Source organism: Amia ocellicauda, chromosome 3 (assembly GCF_036373705.1).
Source record: "Amia ocellicauda isolate fAmiCal2 chromosome 3, fAmiCal2.hap1, whole genome shotgun sequence".
Classification (NCBI taxonomy): Eukaryota; Metazoa; Chordata; class Actinopteri; order Amiiformes; family Amiidae; genus Amia; species Amia ocellicauda.
The window spans coordinates 5,187,508-5,211,245 of NC_089852.1; the positions used below are offsets into that span (position 1 = coordinate 5,187,508).

At 39.0% G+C, this 23,738-nt stretch overlaps 1 protein-coding gene across 2 annotated transcripts in view; it reads right to left on the reverse strand.

Annotated features, from left to right (window-relative positions):
* Window positions 1-1,814: 1,814 nt before the first annotated feature.
* Window positions 1,815-23,738, reverse strand: part of iars1 (isoleucyl-tRNA synthetase 1) — a 53,541-nt gene continuing 31,617 nt past the window's right edge. For both annotated transcript variants that reach the window (XM_066697845.1, XM_066697846.1), the window contains exons 24-34: window positions 22,695-22,797; window positions 22,303-22,386; window positions 17,135-17,309; window positions 13,358-13,470; window positions 11,827-11,922; window positions 10,204-10,380; window positions 9,919-10,039; window positions 9,651-9,776; window positions 5,156-5,299; window positions 4,316-4,468; window positions 1,815-2,855 (exon numbers count right to left, since the gene is read on the reverse strand). In XM_066697845.1, the coding sequence (XP_066553942.1) occupies window positions 2,773-2,855; window positions 4,316-4,468; window positions 5,156-5,299; window positions 9,651-9,776; window positions 9,919-10,039; window positions 10,204-10,380; window positions 11,827-11,922; window positions 13,358-13,470; window positions 17,135-17,309; window positions 22,303-22,386; window positions 22,695-22,797 (1,375 nt within the window). In that variant the 3' untranslated portion in view covers window positions 1,815-2,772. The remainder of the gene's footprint in view (window positions 2,856-4,315; window positions 4,469-5,155; window positions 5,300-9,650; window positions 9,777-9,918; window positions 10,040-10,203; window positions 10,381-11,826; window positions 11,923-13,357; window positions 13,471-17,134; window positions 17,310-22,302; window positions 22,387-22,694; window positions 22,798-23,738) is intronic.

The following is a 23,738-nucleotide window of genomic DNA, read 5'->3' on the forward strand; positions in this document are numbered from 1 at the left end:
GTTTAATCGCCAATAATGTGCTAGACAAATAGCTCCAGAGGGTCTGAGTTGCCTGAACAGATGGGAAAGGTGTACTTAATCTTCACTCAGCAGAGAGTAGAGCGGAAAGTGAAGTGGCGACAGACTTGTGTGATAGGAAGTGCCCCAATTCGCCCATTTAAGAATTTAAGATTTTTAACCCAAAAGGAGAGACCCGACACTATAAACAATTGTATCACAGCAGAAGGGAACCTGCTACACCATAACAGCAAAAAAAACCAACGACACCTTACTGAGTTTCAGTAGAAAAGACACTTTAAACAAAGGCCAAGGTTACCGGGAACCCTAACCCTCCCCAAAAACAAAATGTAAGCCTAATTTGTTCAATACATTTTGGGTTATGGCGTAATTGATCTAAAATACTCAAAATTATGTTCTATAACCTAAATTTAACTAAGACTATCCTACCTGCATCTCTACTGTATGTTTTGGTTTTCCTTTGTTATATCATGATTTTTTTCAAAAACATCAACAGTTTATTTAATTATTCCTACCAGAACTGCACAGCTCTTCCCATCAGGAAAAGCTCCAGTCTCTCACCAAGATTCCCTTTTTAAATCTGATCGTGGTGGGCATAAGAGGCTGGTGAGCAGCACGTTTGAAGTGCATGTGAATCAGGCTGTAAAAGGTTGGGATACACCGATAGAGGTATAGATAAATGGACATATAGATTCAATACTCTCCATGAAAACCTAGAAACTGTCATATTCAGGCTACCTGGGCCGTCACTCGAGAGGAGTAGTACTGGACACAGTGCATTCATACTTGGTTAATTGTTGATTTAAAAAGAAAAAAAAAAAAAAACTTGCTGGATACAATCAAAATACACCAAGACGTGCCTATGCTGTACAGTCACAGCTGAGAAAACTGACTGTGTTCCTAATGATCTAATCGCTCTAGAAGAACAAATGTTTTCTTTGGTTTGTGTGAAGTACTTGTGTAAATGCTACCATACCTCTGATCAAACACATACCCACAATTGCATGACAGTTCAATTCAGAGTAGTCAAGAGTACTCCAGAAACATCACAACTAAGTGGAACTAACAAAGAGTAGTAGGTCACTTTTAATGCAATGGTATAAATAGGCAGTGTAAGTTGTACTTCTCAAAATCGACTCCAGTTCTGGTTTCCAGACCGGTGCAGTCTTGCGGTGTCCTACAGACGCCTGCCTCCGAAACCTCCCCTGCAGTCTGGCGTTGCTCGGCTGTCCTTCAGCAACAGCACCACCGTCTGCAGCGCACATGAACTGCGGGCCTGGGGTGAACAGGCCTCCCTGAGGAGGAGGCACTCACGGACACCGCTGCATTGTCTCAGCCTTTGTATTACATTAATTCATACTTACGGACAGCCTTTATTCTGTGTTGATAATATAAAAAGAGTCCAGAAGGGTTATGGAAAAGTCAAAGATAGAAACCAGATCATAAAAAACAACTGTGATCAAGACATTACTATCAGTTTTCAGAGACAGTTTAAGAAAGTCAGCTTGTTCTGGTCCTCGAATGAGCACGAATATAAGCAATATTAGGCATTGTACATTGTTATTGTAAAGATGCTAGTATAAAAGTAATACAGTGCAACAAATTACTACAGCCATAACTGAGGAAGCTGGAGGCAGATATAAACACACAATGCATTTTCTTGCTAAATCAAATATGTAGTTATCAAGGGTCGATGATCAATGGCCTTCATTGCAGTGATCCAAGCAGTTTCCAAACCACAGCAGCTGGAGTAGTGCTCACACCGCTCAATGTAAAGAAAAAAAACACAACGACAGTGATTTTTTAAAGCCATTTTATTGTGCATACCCCTTAAAAACCAAAGTCTTCCCCATGTGTTGTCCATTATTTAGCCAATCACCTGTTTAGTTACAAAACCGTGTCTTCTATGAAAAAGGTACAGCAGAAGCTACACTTGATAATCCTTACTCCTACCTGTTAATCTATAGTCCAAAGTGGGAGCCCATTGAGGAATACCCCACACACGAGATGAATAAAAAAAAACACCACCCTTGGCATGAATATAATCTTGTAAGCAAAGGCGGCTATTTTTTTTCATTTTTGGTATCAGATCTCCCACATGAACCTCTCAGACAACGATGAATGGGTTGTATTAATTGATTGTGTGACAGTACAGCATATTTTCTTTGTATCACTCAGTCAAGACACTCTTTCATTGAACATGTATGGAGGTCACATGTGCGGGTCACATAATAAAGCACACACTGGTATTGATTCTTTCATGCCTCAAATTTCATCTTTTGACAGTTATCAATGATCTATTGGTTTAGCGATGGAAAACTGTCACAATAGATTTGAACACTCCTGGAATCAAAATACATTTTCTATGTTTGGGCACATGTCATTATCTTAAGTTTCAGGGGAATAAAATCCCTCAAAGGAAGATTGTGAAAGGGGGGAGGGGTTAAAGTATTTTATCACCTTTTATTTATTGCATAGACTGCTAGAGCTAAAACAATTGTGCCAAATCTGCATACTGCAAACCATTCAATACGCTGACTTAGCCAAGGAAAGAAAGAGACATTAAAATTAAGAAGACACGGAGAGGCTAACACTGACCATAACACCCATTCAGACTGGCGCGTTCAGGGTACATTACTGCGGACTGAAGACTGCAGTGCCTGTACAGAGAATGGCTTCAATAGTGGAAACCTTCTCAGAATGGAAAAGCAAGCAAGGCTGTATATGTGTTTTTTTTTAATTCCTTAAAAAATGTTATGATTCTGCCGTTGTGGGTAAAACTCTAACGTACACAGTCTTCGTGTTCAGGGTCTTCATTGACGTCTGTTCTGTGATCTCTGAAATACATATAAAGATGCATTTCATTATGAACGGCTAAAATATATACAAAGAGATTTACAAAGATACAAAAGACATCAAGTCTGACAGGTAATCTATTGTTTTGTCAGAGAAACGTTTGAGGGAGAAAAAACAAAACACCTTTGGGAAAACAATAGACGTTATAAAGCTTAAAATATGCTCCGACCCCACCTCTGGCTAATTCATTAAGGCTAAATAAGTTGGATGCTATGGCAAATTTCAGTGAAAAAATACCTATATAGGTGCCTACATTTGTAGTAGATAAAAATACAAGCATTGATATGCATTTAAAATTAAGGCTCCTTAAAATGAGAGAGAACATGAATACATAAGATACGGAACAAATCAGCAGCCCTGGATAATAAACTCCTGCCATCCTGCTTCAAGTAGAAACCCTGAAATGAATGAACTTCTAAGGCTGTGTATCTGCACTATTTCTGCTTCACAACCCTGGCTCATTGTTTCAGATGTCAGGCTGGGAAGCTCTGGGAGCCTCAGGGATTTGACCTACTTTTCTGGTGAGCAAGTAAACATAAATACACAAATAAATACTTTGGACAACTTGAAAACGTTTGATCACATACTTCCAGGTGATAAGAGTAATAGATCACTGTCAGCAGGCACTTGGTTGGGTTTGGTCAGATCAGATCAACATCCTTCCAGAAATACCTGGTATCTTTCTCTTTTTATTATTGCTCTCTTATATTTATATTGTTTTTTAAGGCTGAATAAATACAATATTTCAGTGAGGGAAAGAAAAAAAAAAAAAACAATCTTAAAACAACACAAGTATCAAATCCCATTTTGTGGAGAAATAAAAATATTTGAAGAATTAACTACATTGTGCAGCATAATCTAGGACAGCAGACTGCAAATTGAGAACAGAGGTTCATCTGCTGAGTAAACCTCAAGGCTTCCATGCATTTATATTTATATATAAAGAAAAATGTGAAAAATGCTGACCAGCAAAGAAACACATTGAAGTTTCAGAGTTTGGCAAGTATGCAAGATAGTGTATTTACTTTGTTTTAGTTCCTGACACAGAACATTTCCGAGTATTGTGCCCAATTCACTACCTGTGAAGAGAAACCTGAACACTGACACTACTTGCATTAATGATTAGCACTTTGAATCGGTTGATGTTCTCTCTCCAAACTGGGGGATGACAAATCAACAGAGATGTACAATAACTAGAGGCTCAGAGATTCTTCCAATTCATTTGTATTCGATTGTGCAGCTCTGAAGTGATGCATTCAAACTCTCAGAAATGCACTAAAGCCCCAGCTATGAAAGTAAATTCCACCAGAACATTGTATTCATATTATTTTTAAAGACGTTTGGATCCATCATCTTGGAGACCTTGCACCAAACCACACAGAGCAACTTTAAAATCATTTGACCATAAGCACATGCAACGTCTGTAGTCTGTGGTTCTTACCTTCGTCGAGGGCCTCGTCAAGATACAGTTTGAGTCTCCGACTTCTGAGGCCAAACACCTTGGCAGTTTCATTCAGAAGCCCTCCATAGGTCAGCCCGTTCTGTCCAACTGGGTTAGCCAACAGCAGGGTCCCCACTTCCCCTTTCTGACACTCTACAAGAAAACCAACGAGAGCGAATGACTATGATGGTGTGGACCAGGAGAGGTATGGACCAACTAATGGCTGCACCATATATTCTCTACACTGGGGATATGAATGTGCAGAATTTAGACCCAGCTTTATTCAGGACAGCTTTCCTTTACCATTTGCATCTGATTGGGATTTTAAAATGTATTGCACAAGCTTGATTGCCTTCTGTTATCAATACTTTCAAATGTATTGCTCTGGGAATAGATAAATACCACCCACTATAAATGCTTGCATTCTGGCACAGTGTCTCGTCTCTAGATGTGACAGACACCAACAGAAAGTGCAAGAAAGGCCTGGAGAGCCAAGTCTTTCACCCACTGCAACATGCCATGAAGCAGAAGCTATGTACATTAATTTTAAATATACATCACACCCAAATATAACATTAGCTACATCAACTTTAAAGGCATTAACTTAAATATATATATATATATATATATATATATATATATATATATGTTACGCAACAGGCAGGGATATAAATAAAATATATTAAACCCATTTTATTGTAACAGAGTCCCTTCAATTCAATGATTACCATTGTCATGAGAAATCTAGATTCCATCCCAAAGCATTCTGATCAGTGGAACTTGTACAATTGCCATATTCTTCACTGGCTGACCTGTCTGGAAAGAGGGAAAGTTGCCTACCTTGTGGCTTCGTGTTTAGCAGCTGTAGGTTGATGTAGGGGCAGAACAAGCCTTCAGAGCTGGGGGCTCCAGTGGGGGCAGCTCCTGAGGTAACATGCAGGGTCTTTCCACTCAGAGTCAGGAGGTCCATCTTACGGCTCAGCTCTACAGAACACAAGATCAAACCTGGCTTAGGGGATGTTCCTCGCTTGATGAAGTGCATCTAGGCCAGAGGTCTACAAGGAAGGCTGAGCCCATGTAACCCTAAAACCAGTGGACCAACTTTGAAGACACCACACATTGCAGGCCAACAATGTTTCTTCAAGCATGTGTTAGAATCCAATTCACGCATGAGTTCCACAAGAGCGAACTTACCATCCCATAAAGCAGTCGGTTCAGACAACTAATTAATCAATGTACACGGCAAGGTTTTAATGCAGTGCAACAATGCTTAAGAAGCAAAAATTCGACATTTAAATGATAAATCGGGTCGTAAATCCATTTTAACGAGTAAAGCATGGGAACTACCTGCATCACTAAGAGATATTACATTACTGCATTTGTCCCATACCAGGCTATGGGGGTCCCTTCACCTTTAATTTAGATTGCTAGGCTCATAACCAGGAGTTAAATCAGCATTAAAGTAAAACCTAAAATAAGAGCATCACCCTATAAATCATCTCAGATACTCCGTGTGTTCTTTTGAAAAAGGACAACACACAGAAAGAGCTCAAGAGGCTGAAAGTAATGTCTTGGAAAGGATGCAAGCGACAGACCGGGATTAAGGGCCTCTTGAGACGCTCCAGAACCACAGAGCAACTCTCCGGTAAGATTTCACATGTGAAGCCACCAGCTTTCCTTCATCTGCTACCTATCTCTGGGAAAAACCAAACACTGCTGCCTAGCAATTAAAAAATAATAATCACATCGGACTTTATAGATAAAATTTAACGCATGATGTATTGGTATGAGACTGTCATACTAATGAAGTGCAGTTGCCATATGCTGCAGATTTTGCTGAGCTCTGCGTCTCTCCTTAATTTCTGTGTGCATTCAGATGTGGAATCCGCCATCTGCAGCTCACGATGATTACTGCTGCAGTCATTTATACTGGCTGCTGGTCCCTGGAAAGGAAAGGCCTGCACACATTTTTACTGCAAAGGACAGCAGCGCAATAAAACACAGAGTACAGACACAAACACCATAAAAACACAGAAAACATTAAATTGCTCTGTATTCATATAGCCTTGGAGATGCATGTATTTATTTTAATTCTGTTTCTCCGCGGTCCCTGGCTGACCAGCTGCTCCAGATACAAACATGTGGTTGACAGGCTAGACATTACACTTTGTTTTATGCTGATGGTAAGTGTGGTAAGGCATGTTCAGACAAGGGAATTTCTACAATCACAGCCTGGAGACAACAGTCTACATCGCTATGAACAGCAATGTCCTGATAAAAATAGTCTATATAAGATGCTATGGTCTTATGAATTGCCTCGAAATAAGGAGGATTTGTAGTATTTTTTGACAATGGGCTGGCTATTTTTAGCCAGCCTGTTGTCCAAAAATACTACAAATCCTCCTTATTTCGAGGCAATTCATCTAGTTTATCTGCATTCTCCTCTACTTCCAAACATTAACAGATAAGATCTACTTATTTGGTTTCTTCTAAAGCTCTTCACTATAAGCCCCTCACAGGATATCTCTCAGGAACCTTCAGCACAATTTATTTTTTCTCCAAAGGAAAGATTAATTTGAAGCAAAACAATTAGGAATCATTTTCAAGAAATGGAAAATCTATCTGAAAATAAAGTACTGTCACTGTGGGACTCGATCAGTTAAAATCATCTTTCAGTCAATTCTCCAAGATACCTGGCCTCATGTTTGACTTCCTACTGAGAATCATGCAAGTTTTAATGTCATATCGCCTAATGTATAATACAATAAACCAATGTTGGCTTCATAAAATGTCAGTATTGTCCAAAGTGCTTTAAACTTTTACCCCAGTAAGATTTATAATTCAATTAGTTATATTCACCTTAACTAGTTACAGTAGTCCTACCTAAGGATAAGTCCAAAATGAAATAAAAGTACTGAATTTAGATTGGTCTCTGAAATCTATTAACGGATTCCTTGTTCTAAATAAGTGAGGAAAATTGACAATCCTTAGAATTTTTCCCTCATATTCGAATTGGGAAGAAAAAAAAAGGAAAAAAAGATTTTAACATGTCAAGAAAGTGTGTTTTTCAGCACAAGAGGAAAAAGTAAGAATAATACAATTGTTTAAAATGGCAAATGTCATGTTCACTGCAAAATAAGGCATTTCCCAATTAAAACTGGCACTGGCTAAAGGGTAAATCAAAGAGTACAATAAAATAAAAACATTCCTATCTTGCTACTGTGGTTGCATTTAATTATATAATAATACTGTGTTATACAGCTTGATTAGGATGAAACCTCCCATATTTTGGTGTGCAAGTTATACTGCATTAGGAGTTGTATTTCCGTTTGTACAAAACAAGCAGAAATCAATGCTAAATATAAAATCCCAACAGGATCCAGCATACGCCTCAACACCATCAAATTCTGAGAAAAGTATATTCATCTTATCAAGTTGTTTAAAAGAAATAAAACAGTTCAATTAATTACTACTAATTAAAAAGGGAATACATCTATTTATAGGAAAAACTCAAACCAATTTAATTTTAGGAATATTTCACTTGAAGCATATTTAAATGAGGTTTCAAAGCTCATTAAAACAGTACTGGCTGTCCCAGGGGTTCATCGCAGTGAACATGTTCGAGAGATATTTCTAATGTTACTGAGCTTTGTAAACTTCTAGTCAGGTGTAACTGCACAGGCATCAGGAGAGCCATCTTCTCAGGTCTAACGTGTGCTCAGCGGCTCTTGGTAAAGCCTTGCAGAATTAAGTCTTCTGGAAAATGAAGTTCTTTTCAGTGTTACATTAACCACTGCTGCTATGGTCATGACAGTAGCTTAAGTCCAAGACACCTGTAATATGACACCAGGCACTGGAACGTTTGTAATTAAGAATGTGACCTGACTAAAATGTTACAAAGGTAATGATTACAAAAAAAAAAAAAAAAGGTCTCCCTCAAAACACGACTTTAAGTAATTATCCTGCCGTTGCTTCCAATGTGACATAAAAAGACATTATGTACCTGAAAGACCACAATGACATGAACAGCAAGGGACATGTTTTAGGCCAAGACAGGTACTTAATTCTCTAGTCAGTGAGAGACTAAGAAACGTATATATACACCAATCAGCCATAACATCATGACCACCTGCCTAATATTGTGTAGGTCCCCCTTTTGCCGCCAAGACAGCCCTGACTGTCGAGGCATGGACTCCACTAGACCTCTGAAGGTGTGCTGTGGTATCTGGCACCAAGACGTTAGCAGCAGATCCTTTAAGTCCTGTAAGTTGTGAGGTGGGGCCTCCATGCATCGGACTTGTTTGTCCAGCACATCCCACAGATGCTCGATTGGATTGAGATCTGGGGAATTTGGAGGCCAAGTCAACACCTTGAACTCGTGATTCATCAGACCAGGCCACCTTCTCCCATTGCTCCGTGGTCCAGTTCTGATGCTCATGTGCCCAATGTAGGCGCTTTCGGCAGTGGACAGGGGTCAGCATGGGCACCCTGACTGGTCTGCGGCTACGCAGCCCCATACTCAACAAACTGCGATGCACTGTGTGTTCGGACACCTTTCTATCAGAACCAGCATTCACTTTTTCAGCAATTTGAGCTACAGTAGCTCGTCTGTTGGATCGGCCCACACGGGCCAGATTGCGCTCCCCACGTGCATCAATGAGCCTTGGCTGCCCACGACCCTGTCGCCGGTTCACCGCTTTTCCTTCCTTGGACCACTTTTGATAGGTACTGACCACTGCAGACTGGGAACACCCCACAAGAGCTGCAGTTTTGGAGATGCTCTGACCCAGTCGTCTAGCCATCACAATTTGGCCCTTGTCAAAGTCGCTCAGATCCTTACGCTGCTTCTAACACATCAACTTTGAGGACAAAATGTTCACTTGCTGCCTAATATATCCCACCCACTGACAGGTGCCATGATAATGAGATTATCAGTGTTATTCACTTCACCTGTCAGTTGTCATAATGGTATGGCTGATTGGTGTATGTGTATATATGTGTATCTTTTTTTTTTTAAACAAACACAATAAGAGAAAAGAATGTTGTACTGTACCCACCCCCCGGGTCTCCTTCCTCCAGAGCCGCTCTTTTACCACCCTCTCCCCTAAGTGGTGGAACGACCTTCCCACCGAGGTCAGGAGCGCACTGTCCCCGACCCCCTTACAGCGATCACTCCAGACACATCTGTCCACACTAATACAGCAGCCTGATCTCCTGCTCAGCGCTCTTGCGATTATGCACTTTTTGAAATTAAGCTCTTGCGAACTTTTGTATGGTTAGCACAATCGTAAGCTTTGGCCCTCACGTGTGTGTCAGGCCGTGCTGAGGCTCTCACCTGTCTTGCCATCGTACACAGCCAGCTGTGGGCTCTGGAGGCCGAAGATACTGGAGCACACGGCTTTCAGTCTTTCCAAATCCACAAGGTTGTCACCCTTGGGATTCTCCAGAAGAACCACTCCAGCTTCAATTCAAAGAGGACAGGAAACTCATCAGCTCATCTTTCAGAGACATACAGTGTTCAGTGCCCATATTCTTTACCTCCAACATCAGGAAGATGAACAAAATTACTAAGTTTTAAAAGCAGAGAAGATGCCTTCCCATACCTTGCTCTTTGTTGTTGAAGTTCAGTTTTAAATTGATGTAGGAACAAGCTGGTCCTGAGAGAGGAGCACAAACAGCCGAAGCTCCCTTCACAATAGTCAGTTCCAGATCAGATCCCTTCAGCTAGGAATTTAAAAAATAATCATCTTAATATATTAAAAAATAAAAGGTTAAAACTGCATTAACTAAGATGTAAACAAAGCATCAACATCAGTCTTAACGATTGCGTTTTCACTCTCGATCTTGTCAGTGGAGGTTTACTACTAGACCGATTATGGAGTTATTACCTGGGTTTTCTCCTGGATAATGACACTGGCATTTTTGGGAACAGGGTAGGCTTTCAAAGGAGCCTTGATGGTGGCAAGTATGAATTCAGTGTGAGACTGGACAACCTTGTCCAAGTATTCAGTGGCCGGCGTGCAACTGTAGTAAACAGTAATCTCATCAGATGGCACCAGGCGACCCTTAAACAAAAGCATAAACGTTTGGGTTACAGCTGGAACATCATGATTAAATGTCAGCTATCATATCCAAGTCACAGATACCAGCACTGCACTGTTATTCAATAGTAAAACTGAGACACTTGATTATTATTATTTGATGTATCTTTTAGATTTGGCAGCTGTTGCAGACAGCTATTTATTTAAAAAGCTCTAATCTTGAAACATGAAAACATGTCGATCTTAATCTGCTTGGGAACCAGTTTTGAGGGCAGATATCAGCTACTAACAGAACTTAATTTACTCCATTCCAGCAAGTTTAACACAGTGACTATTTCCTTGCATAATTGTAAATAATATAACTGTATATAAATAATTCAAATATAAAAATGTTCTACTATAGCAGAAAACTAATTTAAGAAACCAAAATATTGCTGACCCCAACAGCACTTATCCTACCTAACAGATACCACGGCCCTCTCACAATTGTGTGTTAAAAATGTCTTCCATGACATGGAAAATTCCTCCCGACCTGAGTTATCCAATAACAAAGAAACCCATACTGGCCAAGTGCCAGAGCTTCTCAGACATGAGGCAGAGATTCTCAACAGAAAAATGTTTGTTTATTAAGGAAATTAGTTATTAAATAAATCCTAATATTTTAATTTCCAATTTACTTAAAAGTCAGACTCATTCACAATTATGAACTCTGCAAATTTATCTTGCTTAGGCCAGTTTACGATTGCCCTTTTTTCAATCTATTGGGTTTATTTTTCTGGTAACCTAAGAAGGAAAAGGACTGTTTAAAATAGAGTGGAAACATTTCAAGAAAAATTGCCAGTAGCCTGGACTGGTTCGGAATTACGATCTCTGCAAATTTAGCTTGCTTAGGCTGATTTACGATTGCCCATTTATCAATGCATGTGTTATTTTACTGGTAACCTAAGAAGGTAAAATATGGTTAGAGATATAGTGGAAACATTTCAAGAAAAAATAGCCAGTAGCCTGGAAAAAGGAATGAAGTAAGCTATGTAAACATTTGGGAACGAAATGACCAGCAGAGACGTGAAGAATTGCACTATACTGTCTGAATTTCAGTCTCAAGGAAAAGCTGGTGGGGGTGTCATTATATAGAGCAAAAGGAACCTGGAGTGGTGTGGTTTCCTTTTGCTAACTTGACCTTTGTGCAGTCAATTATAATGTGCTGCTGACCAACAGGCACGATCGACACATCATTCTGGGACAGGAGACCACAGCCTCCAGAGGACGCGGATTTGAGAGCAGTGAAACGGTTTCTATTACATACATAATTGTAGGATTTTTTGTTTAATTAGGTCGCACAAAAAGACAAATTCACAACAGGATTATAGATCATATTACAATTATAAAAATCAAAAATGTTCAATGTACAATACTACTGAAAAATAAATACATACAAAAATTAAGACATTTACTGTTTGCAACCCTAACCTTTTTGCGCAGCTTCTGAATGCGATTAATCACTTCTCTGGCCACACCTTCATCCACCATCGACTGATCTGGAGTGACATCAAGGAGAACCAAAACCTGCAGGAGGAAAGAAATACTTTAATGATGCAATTAATCAGATTAGCATAATAACTTAAAAAGATTAAAAAAGAACAAAAATAAAATGCTGTTCCAAATGTATAGTCTTTAAATTTTTATAGGTTTTCAGAAGTGAAGATTTAAACAAAGTAACTTTAACAAAGAAACATGCTATTATGGGATTGTTTTATTGATATAGACTGACAAGATTGAAATAAATTATACATTTTTGATTTGAGATGGTATTGGTAATCATCCCATGGGAGCCCAGATACTGAGAGTCTACATTAATATTTAGTCCAAAGGTTAAACCAAACCCAACCCAGTGTTCTGGAGAATAATTCCTACTTCCTGGAGACACAACGACATTGCTTCCCCACACCCCATAAAGATTCCCTGTAAACCATTTTAAGTTATTCCTTACTAAGCGCAGTGTTATAGCACAGACTACATGGACTTTGAAGTTTTAATATATATTTTTCATGTTTTATGATGTCTTCACGGAGAAATCATTCTACATGCTGAATAGCCTCATCTGTTTAGAGGAACACAGCCATTGTTCCCTGACAAAGAACAATTGTTGCTCTTTATGCTTGATGAATAATGGCAAGTTAAATCCCCTGCACTTTCTTCTTCTTCAAAAAAAAAGTGCAATTTCCCCTCACAGTTTACTGCTGCAGAGCTGCAGGATACTCTTTGGCCACTCTGTCAATCCATGTTTCTGATCAGATGCCAGCCATATGGTTGGCAGCTCAGAGCCTACCTTTATTTCCTGCTCCGGTGAGTTGGGCCCCCTTGCTGAACTGATTAAAGCATCACTAATTCACCATTTTCATGACACCTGGTCACATCTATCAAAAAACCTCCTGTGTGCAATCTTTTTAAAATTCATTTATTTTTCATACTTGAGGGGAAAAAAAAGGAGACAGAGAGAGATATACTAATCTCTAACTGACAAAGCCCACTTCTCTGGATGGTTTGTTGGCTTATTTCAAGAGGCCTACACAGGATAAAGATCCTGGTGACAGTGACAGAATACATTATGAAAAATCAACCTTTTCAAAAGCAACAAAAACTGCCCACTATTATAAACACACAATAACCTCCGGATTTAGTCACACCTCTGTTGAAATGCAACTAAAACTCTATTTGGCAAGTGAACACAATAATGAAAAAGAAATAAAAAGTAATGAATGGTGGATCAATATTGCATCGACAGCTCACTTGTCAAAATCGGTTACATATGTTTCTAAGGATATTAAATGTAATCATCAAAAATGATCAGATGTATTTGGGATCATCCTCCATCATTTCACAGTGTCTTCAATTAAACAATCTCAATTAGACCACATCATATGGAAGTTTAAAACCAACATCGATAGAATTATTGAGCCAGGCCCATGAGTCTGTTACTAGTTTAATACCACTTGCATACCTGAGCATCTGAATGCGCTTCATATTGTGTGGCCGCTCCAGAGACCTGGTCAAAGGTGTACATCAGACGCAAATCTGCTTCTTGAAGCTCGTGTCCCTCGACCACAATGCATCCTGAAACAAACACGAGTGTTAGGCAATCACCATCTTGACTGCAGCAGGTAAAATCTCTGAAAAACAAATTCCGCTGAGAAAGACTCAGAAAGAAGCCCAGTTCAGTCACATGTACAAATGATGTAACAATCTAATCAAATGTTCAAATCAGACATTTAAGGTGTCATCTCGGCCTTGTCTAAAAATATTCAGATGTCAGTCATCACCTGGATTGATATTTAACCAACTGGATGCTTTCTAAAGCAATCTGCAGTGTATTCCAGACATCCAAGGCTGCAAAATTGTATTGAATTCAAAGAGAAAGCCCGGCACTGACAGTGGCATAATTTAAACTGCATTACCTTTCTTGTGGGAATGTAAATTTCAGACTTCTATGGTGAGGAATTCCACATTTTAATAGATATTCTCCAGTAAAAAACAGATTCATCTTCTACAGACCTCTTAATCAAAAAGCTGAAAACAATTTGTTCATTAATATATTTGGTCTTCATGACTTCCACATTAGAAATAGACTATCAAAGCTCATCGAGGTCACAGGCAAGGCTTCCTGCAGAATTATTAAATATAACCATTCCATTCATACCCTGGTGAATTATAAAATACTCAATTAGAATGATTACATGCACAAAATAAAATTGAACCAGGAATAGAAGAGTAAGTAACTCCTGTTGAGATTTTCACTGGTTTGGAAGAACCATTAGATCTCTATCAACATACACATCAACACCTGTTTTGCTTTTAATGAAATGCATTAATGCTATAATTTGTTGCGTCCAGAGGTTGCAGTGGTTGTAACAAGGGAATTTTGTGTGTGTGGGAAAAAAATTAAATAAAGAATAATCAAAGTAACAGCAATTGAAGAAATTAGCATTACTGTAAAAGGCATATACTCCAGAGGGATATCCGTTTAAACCACTTGTTAATGTACCAACACATCTTCCATGGAAAGAAAATACTGATTGACACTGAATCAAATAATTTTATGATGGAATGTTTTTAAAATGTAACATCCTTCATAATTTAGGTTGGTATTTACACTTTTGTAGACTTCGTTAACTGTAATAATGAGAACATTTGTAAGGTGATATTTTGCATCCCCTGTATTTTTCTTGTTTGATACTAGGGCCTGGATATTAAAATGCACTAATTGAAATGAACCACAGAATCACAGCGGCACCATTACAAAGCTACTGTGTGCCATTTCTAAATAAAAGAGCAACAGTTCAGTTTATAGAAACTAGAAACGAGACAGCTCTTCGGAAAAGCAGATATTCATCCAAGACCTGCTTTCTAAGTCTTTGGGGAAGGAAGTGTTCTTTTATTCTCTCTCACTGTAAAGGTCTGTAATTCAATGTCCTAGGCAGGGCATGGGTATTACTAACTGCTATCACCCACTATTGCAATTTCTTCATTCTTATGCCTGCAATCCACAAATCCAATATGATTTGCTTTCTTTACTTCAAAGGTTTTTGCACAGGGTTCCCACAACCATCTGAAACCCAAAAGCACTCTTCACTCAGCAGCAAAGATTAGAAAAAAATACAGAGAAAAAATTTAATTGAAATTGCATTCAGGGCAGCAGACGAATTCCTCTGTAGGCCAAGTGAATACTTTAAGAGGTTCACACAGGTCCATGGGATGCCTCTAAGGGGATGGGTGAGAAGTGCTGTGTTAATAAACTCTGGAGTAGTGGGGTATTAATGGGGATATTCTTCAGTTTACCAAGTTCATACTAATACCTGGAGGGACAGATGCTATAATCATGACAGGTTAAATATGACACCTGCTTTAGAGACTCTGGAAAATGGTAAAGGTAAGCAATTGAGAATACAATCAGTTATATTAAATAATTCAACCCTTTTTAGATAATCTCTTGCATATTTTGTTTTTTCAACGCTCATCTTGTCAAGGAACCTCTATTTGAAAATTGTTGTAAATTGTCCTGTCGTAATTCAAAAGGTTTAAAACAAACTTCCTAATAATTAAGGCCGTTGCAACTGGGTTTACGTTACCCGGCAAATGACAGCTTTTCGCCAGTATCACATGTAGTTGTCCAGCAGATGAAAATATAAACGGCTAAAATGTCCGGTGGGAAATACGCCAAAAAAATAAATAAAGTGATTAATAGCATATTAAATAACCTAATATTGTGTGACCTATAAGATAAGATATGTTGCCAAGACAGCAGCTAGCCTCCACTCGCTGTTACAGTAAGACATTACTGAGTGTTTGGTCATGTGACAATCTATCCCGACTGGGAAAAGCTGGGAAAGATTGCCAGCACAATTCCTGTGTCCAGTGTGCCTGCAGAGCGTGGATTCTCGCTCCAGAACAGGATAAACACAGCCCTGAGAAAAGCCGCCTCACTGAGGAAAAGGTGACAAGGTTGATGAGAATTGCAAGTTATGCCAAGGGGTTGGATGGCTTCAACTGTGCACAAGCAGCGGAGCACTTCTATTCAATGAAGTAGCACCGCAAATAAATGGGAATTTGACAAACGCGGAATTCGGACCGATCAGCCTATTATTTTATTTTTCAGACATAATTGCTTCTTTATTTAGCTTTTTTTCAAGTTAATTTAATGGGCTTGGAATGTAAAGACACATACATTTAATGTAGGCTAATGTCTTGATTTAATTAACAATAGCAAGGCTAATTGTTTTATTTTATTGTTGTAGCCTATATGCTCAGTTCGCAATGTTTGTGAAGAGTTCACTACTTTAAATAAAATACATTTGTTGGATCATAGCGTTTGTGTTTTATTGCGGTTTAAATGTAGGCTATTATATGGCTATTTAAAATGTATGTCGGGTAGTTGTTCTGTATGGCCGGAATTCTGAAATATTAACGGACATACTGGCCTAGTGTAAACTCTGCGTTGCACACTGGATCCAATACGTCATTTGTAATCCGTCATCCAAAAGTTGTCCATTAAGGACATTGCACATTGGATCTGTTAAAACCACACCACGTACACAACCTGTCCCGCTTCGTGCACCGGTGTGCATCTTACAAGCTACGCCACTGTTTCTCTACTTCCTCAAATAGAATGAAATGTAGAAAATAAATACAAAACTGCACACGAACAACACCCCACCATAAAGAGACAAAAGCAGAATGCATGGCTGAACATTAAACTACATATTTTTGAAAGCGCAAATCTTTGTAAGTAATGTAGGTCATTTTTGTGTAGTGTTCTAGCTGCATCAATAGGTACCATTCATGCCCAGCTCCTCCGCGATACCATCGCCTTTCTTCTCGATGTCCTTGTAGTCTTTATTTGCTTTGTTGTATAGTTTGTGGTTAGACTCACAGATGAAAAGCTTTTCCAGAGGACAGAAAGGAAGTGCATCAATCCACCTGTCACCCTGTCATTTTTAACGTACATAAAATCAGATCGAATCTGACTCGTTTCGAATCACAAATTGATGCATCACTGCACAACTCAGTGTGCAGGGTGAGACAGGGATGCACACACTAGCTTTTTCCTCTTTTCACACACATACATCAACGGATCCAGTGTGCAAAGGCCTTTACACTGCAATTCAACACCAAGGGACTTGTATACAGCAGTCATTGCAAGAGAGGGCAATATTCCCCTAAAATGACCATCAAATCAGAAGTTTTAATCTTTTCAGAGTTCACTAAAACAAAATCCACATACCTGTCTTCTGGAAAGTCTCCAGTTGTTCACTCTTTAGCTCCTTAATAGCAGCCGTAACAGATTTGAAGGCCCCCTTCAGACGCTTGCCGAGCACCATGTGATCCGGCTCTGCCCTCAGCCTGATGCCGTATTTGTCTTTGTCGGTAGAGAGGGTAAGCAGGCGAACATTCAGCTCCTGGAGGACACAGAAGTTTGTAAAAAATGTATAAATAAATATTAAAATCGAGAGACGGCCACCCTCCACTTTAGATTAGTGTGTCCTAGAATCATTAATATTACTTGGAGGGTGACACATTGGGGCCAGAAGACAACATCCACTTACATCGCAGAAAAGGCTGATTTCTGTCAAGCCTTTAACCAAACTCCTTTATTTATTATGATTTATTTATTATTTATTATTATTAATTTTTGCAATTCCTTAATTTATGCTTTTCTCATAGGAATCTTTGTCATACCGCTTTTGTTGAAAATACACATAACTAAAAATAACCCCCAAATATTTTAAATCCTTAAAGAAAAATAAAAGCATTGACACTGTTGAAAATCTCTCCAAGAAGGTAGTCACTTCATCACACAAGACATTTATTTGTCTATTCCAGGGTAGAAATGAAACCTCCAGAAAGTGTACCAGTAATTCCCCATGGACTGCTCCCGGTCTGGTGGAGAAGCTTGCAAAGGCCTTGCTTCAGCAGTGCAGGTTTTATCTAGGACAAATATCCAGATTCCCAATGCCGTTTAAATAAAATATGGATACTAATGAGCCCAAACCGAGAAATAGTTTGCTTGCAACACTGTGTCATGCAAGCACATCCGGCTTTCATCACCCTGTCCGTGAGAAAGCTAAAACAGCAAAATGCCATTCCATCCAGAATCACATTATCTAGTAAAAAGAAAAGCAATGCTTGCAATAAGTGAAGGGAAATTCTCTTGACAGCAATAAAAAAAAAGAGAAGCCCTTAACCTAGTTCTACCCAATGCAACTCACATAAGCAAATGTCATTATATTCATCAGAAGTGTTTTCTAAATTCTCAAAAGGACTGTAAAGGCTTTTATATCAGAGGCCTTTAAGGTAAATTAAGCATAATCTGATCTCTCTGTGACGTGACATGTGAAAGCCCTTATTAGTTACACCCGTGCCTATCCCCTGCTTAGAACAACAGAATTACAACCTCAGTCTGAACTGGGCTGAGAAAGACATTCTTTATTCAATCCTGTCAATCAATCACAATGCAAGTAAAGCATCACGTACAGTGAGGGAAAAAAGTATTTGATCCCCTGCTGATTTTGTACGTTTTCCCACTGACAAAGAAATGATCAGTCTATAATTTTAATGGTAGGTGTATTTTAACAGTGAGAGACAGAATAACAACAAAAAAATCCAGAAAAACGCATTTCAAAAAAGTTATAAATTGATTTGCATGTTAATGAGGGAAATAAGTATTTGATCCCCTATCAATCAGCAAGATTTCTGGCTCCCAGGTGTCTTTTATACAGGTAACGAGCTGAGATTAGGAACATCTCTTAAAGGGAGAGCTCCTAATCTCAGCTCGTTACCTGTATAAAAGACACCTGTCCACAGAAGCAATCAATCAATCAGATTCCAAACTCTCCACCATGGCCAAGACCAAAGAGCTGTCCAAGGATGTCAGGGACAAGATTGTAGACCTACACAAGGCTGGAATGGGCTACAAGACCATCGCCAAGCAGCTTGGTGAGAAGGTGACAACAGTTGTTGCAATTATTCGCAAATGGAAGAAACGCAAAATAACTGTCAGTCTCCCTCGGTCTGGGGCTCCATGCAAGATCTCACCTTGTGGAGTTTCAATGATTATGAGAACGGTGAGGAATCAGCCCAGAACTACACAGGAGGATCTTGTTAATGATCTCAATGCAGTTGGTAAAAACAATTGGTAACACACTACGCCGTGAAGGACTGAAATCCTGCAGCGCCCGCAAGGCCCCCCTGCTCAAGAAAGCACATGTACAGGCCCGTCTGAAGTTTGCCAATGAACATCTGAATGATTCAGAGGAGAACTGGGTGAAAGTGTTGTGGTCAGATGAGACCAACATCGAGCTCTTTGGCATCAACTCAACTCGCCGTGTTTGGAGGAGGAGGAATGACCCCAAGAACACCATCCCCACCGTCAAACATGGAAGTGGAAACATTATGCTTTGGGGGTGTTTTTCTGCTAAGGGGACAGGACAACTGCACCGCATCAAAGGGACGATGGACGGGGCCAAGTACCGTCAAATCTTGGGTGAGAACCTCCTTCCCTCAGCCAGGGCATTGAAAATGGGTCGTGGATGGGTATTCCAGCATCACAATGACCCAAAACACACAGCCAAGGCAACAAAGGAGTGGCTCAAGAAGAAGCACATTAAGGTCCTGGAGTGGCCTAGCCAGTCTCCAGACCTTAATCCCATAGAAAATCTGTGGAGGGAGCTGAAGGTTCGAGTTGCCAAACGTCAGCCTCGAAACCTTAATGACTTGGAGAGGATCTGCAAAGAGGAGTGGGACAAAATCCCTCCTGAGATGTGTGCAAACCTGGTGGCCAACTACAAGAAACGTCTGACCTCTGTGATTTCCAACAAGGGTTTTGCCACCAAGTACTAAGTCGAAGGGGTCAAATACTTATTTCCCTCATTAACATGCAAATCAATGTATAACTTTTTTGAAATGCGTTTTTCTGGATTTTTTTTTTTTTTTTCTGTCTCTCACTGTTAAAATACACCTACCATTAAAATTATAGACTGATCATTTCTTTGTCAGTGGGCAAATGTACAACATCAGCAGGGGATCAAATACTTTTTTCCCCTCACTGTACATATATGACCTCTTGACATTGATGACAGTGACACTGAGCATCTAATGCTTTTCAGAACATAAAATAAATGTTTTTTTATTTCTCCCCTGTAACATGTGCCCTCCAAATATCCAGTTGAAAAACACTAACGATAAATCATGGCCTTAATGCAGGACGAATTCCTCCCAATCAGATTCCTCTCTCGGCAGACTGCTGTCGAGCCTGCTGTAGTTTTACAACAAGCTCTATTTTAATCTCGTCCCAACCCTCCCCGTCCATCAGCCATTCATCAGCACAACGGCAGAGGACAACAGGTTGACCGTGGTCATGTGTGCTTGAATTCTCCAGCACCGTATGAATACACACATTGAATGTTTATCTACACGGTGCAAAGGGCACGGCATCAATACATTCAATGAGCAGAGATAACATTTAAAGACTCTTTCACAGAAAAGTGTGGAGCGAACGGCTGACAATGGAAACCAGGAAGAATATCACCAAGAGAATAGAGCAGTCCACCTTGCTTTCACAGTTTTTTTCTACAAGAGAAATATCTTTGGGCCAATTTATTTAATCTGATCATGCAAATATTTCAGGCCAGACCTTGTATAGTAAACCCAGTAAGATGGTCTTTACGATCGAGCAAAAAATTTACAAAGTATCGGTGCTTAACTGAAACCTGGTGAAAGATTATACATATAAAAAGCTTTCCAGATCCCAAACAATCTTCCCTTTAAAATGAAGTGTCACAAGCCCAGCTCACAGCAAGAGTACGTCTGGATGGGCTTTGTTCCTAATAGAGTGTCCCGGCTCTTTCACGGAATATAAATGGGCTCTTTTTACACAGACCAGGAGAGTAAGAGGTCCCACTGAGGGAGTGCTAATGAAGATGAAGAAATCCAACAGGAAGCAGTTGTAACAAGCAGCCGCTTCACTCGAGATTCGAGCCAGGGTTTGAGCACTAAGTGTTCAAGTGCCAACAGATTTTGGAAAAGGATTATCAAAAAAACGTATATTTCCACCAAGTGTTTTTAGAAAACGGAGATAATCTACTTTAATTGTGGGCATTTCTGTGGAGTATAATCTGGGGGAAAGGCATGGAATTTTAGATTGAAAGTGGCATGCATAGAAAACTCAAGAATAAAACAATGCTGAGTTTTAAATAACCTTTAGTGCCCTTCAGACATCAAACGACAAGCTTCAACCAAAATATTCAAGCAGAACTGCTCTAAATTTAATAAAGACAGAAATCAATACATTAAGAGATCTCTGGAGTTCTTGCTATGAAGTCCATGTCTCATTTATTCAGTTATTTCTGGCTATGACAAGGAAAGAAAGTTCAATTTCTCACTATGAAAAATATTGACATAGAAGATATTACTCCCTGCCTGTGGTTATTCATGTAGCATCTTGAGAATTAAATTCATTTCTTAATCAACTAATAGCTTTTGGTTTTGGCATACAAAACATGTTCAATTTCAAGAAGCAGTTGGTTTCACTCAAAAAGGAAATGAAAAATGAAAAACTAATTTCCCGACACACATTCGGATTTATGAAACTACAAACCCCTTTAAAGAGCCAAATGATGGGGTTTGTCATTTATTTCAATAGAGGAAGCATTTGGTCACCTTTATGATAAGACCTAGGGGCCGGAGTTGCCTACTGTGAATGATTTCAATTTATTTATATGCCAACTGCACTTTATACATTTAAAAAAAAAAATCCATAGCACAAAACAATGCTTCGGTTAATTAAAGCCATATGAAGCTCAGCCTCACGCTAATATCCCAATTTTCCATTGAGAGAAATTACTCAGCTGGAACAAGGTAAGCTTTAGAGAAGTGTAAACAGGAAAGCCAAACACATTTTATTACTTTGTAGAGAAAGCAAAAGTGCAATTTAATTAAGGAGGCCTTCAACTGGACTTTTCAAAGTAATTATGTTCTGTAGACTCATCTAACAGACATCACTGACACTTCTAGCACAGAGTCCTGGATGTTTTCTAGGGTTTATTAATATTTTCTAGACACATCTGTGCCAAATTATCCCATCCCTGCATTGGGGTCATTGATTCTTTTGAACTGATCTTCACAACTCATTTTGTGGTATGATTGTGCCAAGTTGATATTCACAGTTGGTCATGATAAACTGTTCTGCCTTTTGGCATTTATAGGAGAAAGCAAAACTCACTATATTAGGCACTAAATCAACCTTTCAGAACTGTGTAACCCAAAGCTTTGTACTTGAATTAAATTCCAATTGTTACTAAGCACAGAAAGAAAGAAATATTTTTTCCCTAAATAGATTAAACAATATTAATAAAGTGTACAAAGCATTTACAATGCTTTTTACAGGATACTCACCTCCAGAATATACTTTTGCAAGGACTGGATGTCTTTCAATGCTTCAGGGTCCTGATGTATAACAACCACTTCTTTCAGAGGATACTAAAAAAACACAGAAAAAACAAGGAAATGTATTACAAGCAGAAGTAATGGAATGCTTTTACATTAATTTACTGGAAACTAGGTGATATCTTTTGTAACTAAGGTCTGTTTTAAAAGCTTTGGTTTATTTGTTCCTTGTCTTTCTGTATCAAGTTTTGTATTCATTCATTTATTTCTACCTGTAGGTCAGTATCTAAGCTGCAAAACTTGATTTGTTTGATAAAGAAGTATTCTAACTGCTGTAGAAACCACAGCTGGGAAAGCACAGAGCTGCTATTCATAGTTACAGCTTTCAAAGTGTAACCTACCTTCACTGGAAGGGTCTTCCTGTCCCTGATGACACGACCCAGCTCAATGACAGACTGCATCTGGGACACGGCGCTCTCGATGCGCTTATCAATCACAGACTCTCTGTAGTAAAAGAGCAAAGGAGAACGGAAACAGGGCTTAGAAAGACATCTGTGGACACGATATGGGTAAAAGGAAAGAATACAGCCACAGCATATTTATTGCTTGGTTAGCTTTGTTGTAAAGGACTTGCCACAACACGTACAATCACATTGATTCCTTGCATTATAACTGATTAGTACACGGTGACCCAAGTCTCTAAAACACATTTGTTGGTGAAAAACAGCAACAAAGGATGCAGATCAGCCATTAACTTGTGCTCACAGCACTTCACAATCAGTTGAAAACATCATAATGTACCTACAATTATCACATCGAGTTGTTGCATAATGCATGTTCAAACCGCTTCAACAAATCCTTAAAAAAAAAAAAACAACATTATATATATATATATATATATATATATATATATATATATAGTGTGAGGCCCTGCCCTTTCACCAGAATTTATCATTTTTAACTGAAAATGGTTTTCAAATACACTTGTGTCTCTAAGCACATGTTGTCAATTGTAAATTGGTCATACAAAATGACTAACCACTTTTTTAATATTAACAAATCCATATTCTGAAAATCTATATTTCAGGTCATGAAAACCAACTGTACAATAATCGTAAGTATCTTTTATATAGATCACCTCTGAAATATTTACATAAGTGCACAAACAGCTGTTTATTATTTAGGGTATCGTGATTTTTCATGACTGGAAAAGCAGTCTTCCTCAAAGGCCAAATGAACAGTATTTCATCACAAAATAGCCTGCAGGAAATAGTATTACATGATGACTGTTTGCTATATCTTGTCCTGGAGCCCTACTTTTAATGATTAATAAAGAAATAAATCTCCTTTGACTGTTAAAGCACCATTGAAAGACAAGACTTGCCTCTCCGACTTCCTACACTGCTTTGCGACTCTCGAGGAGTAACCCCACCCCCTCTAAAACT